The sequence below is a fragment of the Chlorella variabilis genome (assembly GCF_000147415.1).
Source record: "Chlorella variabilis unplaced genomic scaffold CHLNCscaffold_30, whole genome shotgun sequence".
In the NCBI taxonomy this organism is placed as follows: Eukaryota; Viridiplantae; Chlorophyta; class Trebouxiophyceae; order Chlorellales; family Chlorellaceae; genus Chlorella; species Chlorella variabilis.
The window spans coordinates 460,594-470,164 of NW_005435058.1; the positions used below are offsets into that span (position 1 = coordinate 460,594).

A 9,571-nucleotide genomic window follows, 5' to 3' on the forward strand; every position below is an offset into this window, starting at 1 on the left:
CGCCCTGTGGGTTTCGCTGCACCCACGGGCCTCCACCCCGCCGCCATGTGCGCCGCAGGTGGGCCCCCGCGCCTGCCTCAACCCCATCAAGATGTTTGCCGGCTCGTTTGGGGGCCCGGTCATCTACGAGAACCCGGGATACGTGTCGCCCAACACGGTAAGGGGTGTGTGGTGTGTGGTGTGTGTGTGTGTGTGGTGTGTGTGTGGTGGTGTGTGTGTGTGTGTGTGTGGCCGGCTGTGCTGTCGCCTCCTGCGGCTGCTGGGTGCACGGCGCGTGCAGCAGCTGCGCCACGCATGCGCGGCGGCATGCAGGGGGCCCCGCGCCTCGCCCCGCCGATCCCGCACGCCCGCACGCACCCCCTCGCATGAAGCGCGGTGCGTGCCCTCCCCTCCTGCTCCCGCCCCCCTCCCCCGCAGATCCGCGCCATGCTCAAGCGGCAGCAGCAGGGCAAGTATGTGTCCAAAGTGCAGGTGGGCTGGTGGGCTGTTGGTGGCAGGGGTGGTGTGGTGTGTGTGTGGTGTGGTGTGGTGTGGTGTAGCTGGGTGTGGTGTGGCGTTGCGTATGTGCATGGGCGCAACAGAGGCTAGGGTGCGCAGGCAGGCTAGGGTGCGCAGCCATGCGTCCGCGGGCGGGCGGGGGCAGGCGGCGGGCTGCGGCGGGCAGGCATCCTGCGTGGTGCGGCTGCCAGGCGCGGCCTGGCCTGCCGCCCGCTGGCCTGGCTCACCACCCCTGTGCCGGCCGCCGCTGGCCTGGCGTGCTCCCGCTGACCTGGCTCCCTGCTGCCGCTGCTGCTGTGCGCTGCCCCCACCCCCCATGCAGAGCCGCGAGGGGCGCAAGGCGCACGTGGCGGCGCACCCCCTGCCGCGGGACGAGCTGGGGGATGTGTTCAAGTAGTGACGTCGCCTCTGGCGGCAGGTGCGCTCTCCAGACCCTAGACTCCCCTGGCGTGTGCTGCGGCGGCCGGCTCTCGAGCCCCCCGCGCGACGGGCCGGGCGGCGTGTTCAAGTTGCTTAGCCTGCGGCGGCGCTGTGTTGAGCAGCCTGCGCTTCCGGGCAACTTCTTGAGATGTGTTCAAGTAGCTTCCAGAGCAGCTACCAGCCTCCGGCGGCCAGAGGAGAGAGGGGGCTGGGAGCACGCCCGGTGTGATTTCTGCGGCGGCCAGCTCGCGTGCGCGCGTGGTCAAGTTGCTGCGTTCGGCTGCTGGCGTTTGCCGCGGTGGCCAGCTGTCGGGAGCTCAGCCGGCAGCCGCTGGCGAGGCACCCTCCGGCGGCACGACTTCAGTTTGTGGCGTGTGCCGGTTGCTTCGGCTTGGCCTGGGTGCAGCCTGGCGCATGCTGCCGCCCTGCCAGCTCTTCCACTGGCACCCTGTAAGGCACCTGCAGATGAGACAGCAGATTCAGGGCATACGTGTGAGGGCTGAGTGAACTGCCGCCGCCGCCGCTCAGCCACCGCCACATGCACGCTGGCGGCCATGTGGCCGCTCGGGTGGCAGCACCCGGCACATGCATGCGGGCCTATGCACCCCTGGGAACCTACTCCACGTGCCCTGAAACCACCGCCCAACTCAGCTCGCTTCGTTGAGTCTGCATGCGGCTCTGACACCATACCTGTTTGTGACCCGTCTCGGAGCTCCCTAGATTCAGCCGCCCGCGCTTTTTATGCACCGGAGCTCCCGCTGAGGTCCTGGCTGTCGCAAGGGTGCGTATCGTGGCATGTGTGCACACTGCAGTGGCAGCCGGGCAGCCTCCCCTGCTATGCTCAGCGATTGTGGCCATCTGGGAGGCGTTGGGGTGTTTCCGGTTGCGATCGAATATGGCGCACATGGGCGCCACCACCCCTCCCGCCGCCGCTGCCGCCACGCTTTATCCGCCTGCCGCCTGCTCGCTCCCCCTCTCCCAGGCCCGCTGGCCCGCACTTTTCATCTCCTGCGGCGGCCTAGGCAGCATGTCAGCGTGGACGGCGTCCGCCGTGCCGCTGCTGATGGCGCTGTGCCTGGGGTTGACCCCACTACACGCGGCGGCGCAGGCCGCCGCCGCCACATCTGCCTCCCGCCAGAACAGCGAGGCGCTGCTGGCGTTCAAGGCCAGCATGGTCAACGGCGGCGAGCTGCTTTCCACTTGGGTCAACGGCACCGACTACTGCGCCTGGAGGGGGGTCAACTGCGACGCGGGCGGGTTCGCGGAGAGCATGTGGGTGCTGGCCGCGGAGGGGCGGGGCATGGCCATGCGGGGGCTTGCCATGTGTGGGTGCTGGGCGCCTGTGGGTGCTTGCGATGCTGTGGGTGCTTGGTGTTTGTGGGTGATGCGCGCTTATGGGTGCTTGCTATTGCTGTGGTTGCTTGGTGTTTGTGGGTGCTGGGCGCTTGTGAGTGCTGGGCGCTTGCAGCTGGGCCTGCGCTGCTGCTGCTGGCGTGGCTGCATGCGGCGGGAGGGGAGTGTGTCAGACACTACTACAAGTTCTGTCTAAGTGCCGGTGTGGGTGCAGCCTGCAAAGGATGCGCGGCATCTGGCGCACTGGGCTGTGCCGCCACCACCGCACACCGCACACCGCACATGCCACGCCAGCGCCCACGCACGCCCTGCCTGCCTTACCTGCATCACGGTCGACGGCTTTGGGCTGGTGGGCAACCTACCATCGCCCTCCGGCTGGCAGCTGCCAGACCGCCTGCAGCGGCTGGAGCTGGGGCTCAACAGCATCTCGGGGTCCATCCTGCCTGGCTGGGTGCTGCCCCAAGGTGCTGCCGCGGCCGCCGCAAGCCGCCGCCGCAAGCTGCTGCAAGCTGCCGAGGCGGCATGCCTGCGGCGGTTCTGGGCAGGCAGGCGGAGCGGGCCCCGGCTCGCCGCCCAGAGGCCGGCAGCGGCGCCGCCGGCGGCGCGGCTTTGACCGTCCTTTGACCGGCGCAGCTTTCACCGGCCCCGTTGACCGGCCGTCCTTTCTTGTTCGTTGATCGTATCTATCCCCGCCTGCAGGCCTCTCCATCCTCTACCTGGCCTCCAACCCGCTCGGCGGCTCCCTGAGCCCTAGCTGGGTGCTGCCGGACAGTGTGCGGTACATCCTGCTGCAGGCGGGGAGGAAAGCAGGATGTGTACTGCATGACAGGCAGGAAGGATGGGGCCACCGGGCGGAGGGGCAGCTGCCTGCAGCCGCCGCGGAGGGCCGGGCGCCGCAGCCTGGCGGCAGCTGCCCGGCAGTCCTGCTGCGCTGTTCGCCGAACCGCCTGCTGCTGCTCGCTGCGCAGCCTCAGCCCACGCCTGCACCCCACACCCATACCCGACCCTCCGCAGGACACCCAGCTGACCGGGTCCATCCCGCCAGCCTGGCGCCTGCCCCCCGGCCTCGCCACCCTGGCGCTCTTCAACAACAGCATGACAGGCACCCTGCCCCAGTCGGTCACCCAGCTGCAGGGGCTGACGGTGGGGGGGGACGCTGCGCCCGCTGCGCTGCGCCCGCTGCGCCTGCTGTGCCCGCTGCGCTTCGCCCGCAGTTTCCGCTGCGCCCGCCGCGCACGCGTGCCGCCGTTTCGGCGTGCCTGCCCGCCTCCCACCTGTTTACTTGTTTAAGCTCCTTCTTCTTCGTTCTGGAAACTGAAAACAACCCCTACCGCCGATGTCCGTCCTAGAAACACCTGCAGTCCCTGGGCGTATCCAACAGCCGCCTCCCTCTCGTTTCGTCTGTTTCAGTTCTTCTGAAAACACCCTTCCTTTCGTTTCTTCTGAAACCGCCGCCTGAATATCTCCCCCCTGCAGTCCCTGGATGCCTCCTTCAACCGCCTCACCGGCGCCCTGCCCGCCGCCATGGCGATCAACGCCAGCACGCCCGTGGCAGTGGTCAACGTGGCTGGCAACGCCTTCGCGGGTGGGTGGGCGGGTGGGCGGCGGTTTGTGGATGCTGGCTGTGTGGTGTTGTTTTCGTGGTGGCTGCCTGGGGGCTGGCTGGGTGCTGCCCGGATGTCGGTGTCGCGGGTGCTGGCTAGCTGAGCCTGGCACGCACCTCCCGCACCCCCACCCCCACCACACTCCTGCCTTGCAGGCCCCGTGCCCTCCTGGCCCGCCGCCACCAACGCCATCCTGGCCATCCAGCCCGGCAACGAGGCGCTGTGCGGGGAGGTAGCCCATGGGTGCTGGGCTCGGGGGTGGGGAGGTGGGCGGGTGCTGGGCGGTGGGGAGGTGGGCGGGCGGGCGGTGGTGGGTGCTGCGAGGACACGCAGCAGCAGCAGCAGGGTTTGGGGGGTGCTGGGCGTGTGGGCGTGGTGCTGCTGGCGGCAGGTGTGTGCGTGTGTCTGGCGGCCCGACCAGCGCCTTGCAAGGGGCACTTAGTGGGCACTCACCAGGCCCACCACCTGCCCCGCCCGCCCAGCCCAGCCGGCACACCAGCCGGACGCAGCGGGCCGCATGCCGCATGCTGGCATGGCACCACCACCACCACCACCACCACCCCTCACCAGCAGCAACACCGCCGCCCCACACCACACCACACCACACCACACCACACCACACCACACCACAACCACCCCACCCCACACACACCACCCTGCACGTCCCAGCAGCACCCACCCTCTACGGCTTTTCCGCCAACAACCCCAACGGAGCACCCCTCACATCCCTGCCCCCTTGCCCGGCGGCTGCGGCAGACGCCCCCTCCCCAGTCCCCAGCCCAGCCGCTGGCAGCAGCAGCAGCAGCAGCGACGGCGGCGGGAGCGAGGACGGCGGCGGCGGCCTGAGTGGCGGCGCGATTGCGGGCGTGGCGGTGAAGGCGGTGGCTGCGGTGGCGGGTGAGCCTGCCTGCCCCCCCTGCTGCTTTCCACCTTTTTTGTTCAGCAGTGCTTGAGCCCTGGCAGGGCCCTACAGCCCTAGATGTACCACCCGCCACTACGCCGCCCCCACCAACGCCAGCATGCACAGCCCACCGGTGGGGATAACCCCACACACCCAACCCCTCCCCCCACCCAGCCCCCCACCGCAGCCCTGCTGGCCGCCGGCGCCTGGCTGGCCGCGTGTCGCCGGGAAGGTCGGTGCCACCGCCGGTACCACTGCCGGTACTGCATGCGTCGACGAGGGCAAGCTGGGCAGCGACCTGGAGACTGGACCCAGCTCCCAGCTGACCCCCTCCCTCCCCTCCAACGGTACCGCCGCCGGCGCCGTGCATGGCCCCAACAGCAGCGGAAGCTTAAGCAACACCGGCGGTTCCATCTCCCTTAGGGCTGCCGCTGCCGCTGCACTGCACCCCGGCAGCTGCGGCGGTGGTGGTGATGGTGTTGGCAGTACCGGCGGTGGTACGGCGCCCGGCGCCAAGCTGGCCGCCAGGCTGGCGCAGCTGGAGCGCAAGCCACCGGCCTGGCTGCTGGACCCGTCCCGTCTGGTACTGGAGCGTACCGCAGACGATAGGCTCGTACTGCTGGGGCGCGGCTCCTTCGGACGGGTGTACCGCGTATGGCTGCTGGGCGCGGCGCCCGCTGCGCCTGCTGCGCCTGCTGCGGCGCCTGCGGCTGCTGCTTCGGCGGCAGGCGGCGGGGATGGCGCGGGAGACGGTGGCACCGGGGGCGGCGGCGAGGTGGCGGCGGCACCGCCCGGGGACCTTCCGGTGGCGATCAAGGTGGGGTGGTGGGCTGAGATGCGGGGTTTCCTGCGGGTACTGCCGGCAGGGGTTGGGGAGGCGGCTTACGCCGCCGCCGCCCTCTGTCGCCGCTTTAGCTTGCCCTGCCGCACCCTCTAAACCGCGCCGCCTCGGTTGCACCACCTGCGCTTCCATTGCTGCCCAGAGCTGCCCGGAATGCGCGGTGCTGCCATGCGCCGCCCTACGTGTGCCGCCTGCTTGTACCGCACGGTACCGCAGGTCATGGAGGCCGCCGACCTGTCCGCGTTCCTTCGGGAGGCCGATGTACTGGCGCGGCTGCACGGCTGCGAGCAGCTGGTACCGCTGCACGGTGCTGGTACTGGCGACGGAGCTTATGGAGGTGGGTGGGTGGGGATTGACTGGTACATAGGGTATGGGCAAGGCCCTGCAGCGGTGCATGTGGTGTGGCACAGGGGAGGTGGGCGGCAGGGCTGCCCCCACCATGTTGCCCCCTCCCCCCCCCCCCCCCCCCACACACACACCGGCCCCGCCGCCACCTGCCACCCGCAGGGCGGCGACCTGTGCGCCGCGCTGGCGGCCGACGTCGACGGGGCGCTGACCTGGCGGCGGGGCGGGCGCCAGGTGGGCCCGCCGCGTGGCACTCAGCAGCACCTCTACGTTATGCTTAAACCATGGCTAGCCGTTGTGTTGCGGTCTCGCGGTGCTCGGTCACCGAACCCCTGTGTGCCTGCGCCTGCTGGGGGCCTGGGAGGCTGCATTACGTGTGGGCAGGTGCCGCCCTGTGGCGCTTTCCTCGGTTTGCTTGTGTGGGCTCACAGTCGGGTCTCAGCGTTGATCAACACGCTTGCAGCAGAGACTTTGAGCCAGGCTGCAACCAGCGGCCACAGGAGTGGTGGAGCGGGGGGGCCTGCCCTGCTATTTTTTGCAGGACTTTCTTCCCTGCCGACTGTCGTCTTCCCTTCTTGCCAACTCTCGATTTCCCTGCTTGCTGGTGCCAGGTTGCGCTGGACATTGCCGGCGGCCTGGTCTACCTGCACGCCAACAACGTGACGCACAGGTGGGGTTTAGGGTTTGGGCTGCACGGCAGCCTGCCTGAGCTCTGCCTCACAGTCGGCGCTGGCTCCTGGGATCGCCTGCCTGCCCGCCTCTCGCTCCCCCTGAACGGCTGTTCCCGACCTGTCCCTGCACTCCGCGGTACCGGTATCCGGGTGCCCTGCCGCCCCCGCAGGGACCTCAAGTCCAAGAACGTGCTGCTGACCGGTACCGGCGGTATCGGGCTGCCAGCTGTGCGCGCCAAGGTGGCGGACGTGGGGGCCGCCGACCTGCACTCCGCCACGTACCTGTCTGGTGGGTGGTGGTGTGGGTGGCGATGCTGGTGGTGTTGCTGCTGCTGCTGCTGCTCCTGCTGCTGCTACTGGGGATGCTGGTGGGCCTCCCGCTGCTCCTGCTGCTGCCTCCCCTGCTGACAGTGCGGTGACAGCGGCCCCGGCTGCCGCCGCTGCCGCGCGCGTGACGCCCCGCAGCGCGCCTGACGCCCCGCCGCGCCGCCCCCCCGCTGCGCGCAGCCGGCAGCGGCGACTGCGGCGGCACGCTGGCCTGGGCCGCGCCCGAGCTGCTGCTTGGGCAGCCGTGCACGCACAAGATAGGTGGGGGCCGCGAGCGCTGCCCTGCTGCTGCACTGCCTTACACCTGCCTTGCTCCTGCCTTCCTCCTGCCTCCCCCCTGCTTTCCTCCCGCCGTGCACCGCCGCAGCACTGGTGCCGCCGCCGCCGCTGCCGCCTGGGGCTGACTGCTGCCCGCCCTGCAATTGCTGTGCTGCTCTGGGGGAGGCGGCCTGCCACCCCCGCCGCCGCACGCGTGGCACCGCTGCCAGCCAGGGCACGCCGCTGCCTTCTCCTCCCTTTCCTGGTGTGGAACCACACCTCCTTTCCCTGCGTGCGTTCTTCCTTCCTTCCTTTCTTCCTTTCTTCCCCCCCTCTCCGCAGACATCTACTCCCTGGGCGTGGTCCTGTGGGAGCTGGCCACCCGCGAGGCGCCAGTGAGAGGCCAAGTGCGCCGCTTGCTGAAAACAACCGAAAAGCGCTGCTGCTGCTGCTGCTGCTGCTGCTGCTGCTGCTGCTGCTGCTGCTGCTGCTGCTGCACACGTGCTCCCGCCGGCGCCGGCGCCGCGCCCGCCCGCCTGCCCCACCCTGCCCTGCCCACACCCCGCCCGCCCCCTGCTGGCCGCCTCCCCTCCAAACCTCGGCCCGAGGCGCATTGGGGTGACGACACCCCCCACCTCATCCTTGGTACATGCTGTGCACATGCGCCTGCCTATGCGCCTGCCTCGCCCAGCTGCAGGTGGCGCCGCCGCCGCCCTCGGACGCCAGCCCCGCCGGCCTGGCGGAGCTCATCGGCGACTGCTTGCAGCAAGACCCGCAGGCGCGGCCCACGGCGGCCCAGGCCCTGGAGCGCCTGCAGGGGCTGTGAGGGGCTGGCACTTGGCAGTGGCGTTGTGCGGTGTGGATCGGGCTGGTGTGGCGGGAGCGAGGTGCCTCCTGGGAGGGAGCCTGTTGCTTTTGTGGGCTGCTGCGGCCGTGAGACCAGCAGGCGGGCCGCTTCCTTGGAGCGCTTGGGTGTGCATGGGGTTGTGCGGCACGCCTGCCGGCCTCCTTGTGTTGAGGCGCATGTAACGCAGGAGCAGCAGCAGCAGCAGCGGCAATGGCGGCAGCAGCAGCGGCACCGTGCTGTGACGCCGGCGGTTCAGCCCGCCCAGCGCTCGTCGCCCGAGAGGTGTGGGCGAGGCGCCGCTTCTGTAGCCACCCCTGCTGCTTGCTGGGCTCCCAATGCGGTTCCAGAGGCTTCCGGGTCCTCGCAACAGCAGCATTGCCAGCAGCAGCAGGAGAGCGCTCCGCCGCCGCCGCCGCGCGGCGCGGCATCGGCGGCGGGGGTGTTGAAAGGGGTGGACGGGCGGCCCCAAGCCTGCCGCGCGCCCCTCTGTTGCACCCCAACCGCTTGCCGGGACGTGTGGGAGGGCCTGGCCGGAGGGGAGCGGCCAAGCGCACGTCCATTGGTTTGGGTATTGCTCCCCTTTCCAGGCTTGCCTGCCTCCAATCTACGCGCGACCTTATTCAGCAGCCGTTGCAGGTCTGTGCATGCTCAAGGGGTAGTATTGTGGGGCCAAATGCGCGTCGTAAGGATACGTGGCAGCCAAAATCGGCCTCAAGAAAGTGGACAGCATTGTCTGACAGGGCGGCCTGCCTCTTCTGATCGCTGGGAGGCTGCGCGCTTCGCAGCTCCCCGCCCCGCCACCGGCCATGGCGAGCGGGGCTCAGGATGAGGAGGCACCGGCCTGGCAGGCCCATATGTACGAGTGGGACGCCTACGAGCTGCAATCTACGCAGCGCAGGGGTGCAGGGGCGCCTGCAAGGGAACCCACTTGCCAGGTGGGGGTCTTCCTTCACTGTTGTGCCCCAGCAGCCCCCGCAGGCCGCAGGCGTGCTCCGGGAGCCTCTGGCAGCCGGTCGCAGCGCGGCTGCCCGCCCTCCGTCCCGCCTGGGTGCCGCCGCCGATAACGACGCGCACCGCGCTGCGCCGCCATGTGCCTCCCGGCGGCAAGCCCCCAGCCGCGCTTGGCTCACGCCCCCGCCGGCTGCTGGGGTGCAGGTGGAGGGGTGCAGCAACGAGCTGGCAGGCCTCCGTCCTTTCTACCAGCGCCTGCACATCTGCGGTGGGTGGCGGGCAGCGGGTGGTGGCTGCCTGGGTGTTGGGTGCTGGCTGCTGGCTGCCTGGGTGCTGGCTGGCTGTTTCCGGTTGGTGGGTGCTGGCTGGCGGGGCCGCCGTGCGCCCGGGCCCAGCAGCAGCAGGCCGCAGGCGGGGCCCGGCGCCGATGCCTAAGGGCCGCAGACGCCACCCGGGGGCACAACCGGGGGGGCAGCGGCGGCAGCGCGCGCGGCGCCCGCCCGCCCCCCTACCTTCCGCTACCTGCCCTGCCCTGTCTGCCACCATGCATGCCAC

At 70.3% G+C, this 9,571-nt stretch overlaps 3 protein-coding genes across 3 annotated transcripts in view; all 3 read left to right on the plus strand.

Moving 5' to 3' along the window:
- The window catches only part of CHLNCDRAFT_141045 (hypothetical protein), a gene marked incomplete at both ends in the record, with an annotated part of 3,582 nt that extends 2,687 nt beyond the window's left edge, over positions 1 to 895 (plus strand). The window contains 3 exons of the mRNA XM_005843447.1: positions 59 to 157; positions 418 to 471; positions 821 to 895. Coding sequence (XP_005843509.1) covers positions 59 to 157; positions 418 to 471; positions 821 to 895 — 228 coding nt within the window. The remainder of the gene's footprint in view (positions 1 to 58; positions 158 to 417; positions 472 to 820) is intronic.
- Positions 896 to 1,945: 1,050 nt separating this feature from the next.
- Positions 1,946 to 8,307, plus strand: CHLNCDRAFT_141046 (hypothetical protein; the record flags this gene model as incomplete). The annotated part of the gene is made up of 16 exons (XM_005843448.1): positions 1,946 to 2,241; positions 2,566 to 2,735; positions 2,971 to 3,044; positions 3,286 to 3,414; positions 3,748 to 3,856; positions 4,031 to 4,097; positions 4,654 to 4,765; positions 5,057 to 5,593; positions 5,834 to 5,911; positions 6,125 to 6,196; positions 6,574 to 6,632; positions 6,804 to 6,922; positions 7,141 to 7,221; positions 7,561 to 7,613; positions 7,916 to 8,040; positions 8,253 to 8,307. The coding sequence occupies 16 exons, from the start codon at positions 1,946 to 1,948 to the stop codon at positions 8,305 to 8,307; spliced, it is 2,136 nt and encodes a 711-aa protein (XP_005843510.1).
- A 564-nt stretch (positions 8,308 to 8,871) lies between these two features.
- The window catches only part of CHLNCDRAFT_141047 (hypothetical protein), a gene marked incomplete at both ends in the record, with an annotated part of 5,668 nt that continues 4,968 nt past the window's right edge, over positions 8,872 to 9,571 (plus strand). The window contains 2 exons of the mRNA XM_005843449.1: positions 8,872 to 9,000; positions 9,221 to 9,284. Coding sequence (XP_005843511.1) covers positions 8,872 to 9,000; positions 9,221 to 9,284 — 193 coding nt within the window. The remainder of the gene's footprint in view (positions 9,001 to 9,220; positions 9,285 to 9,571) is intronic.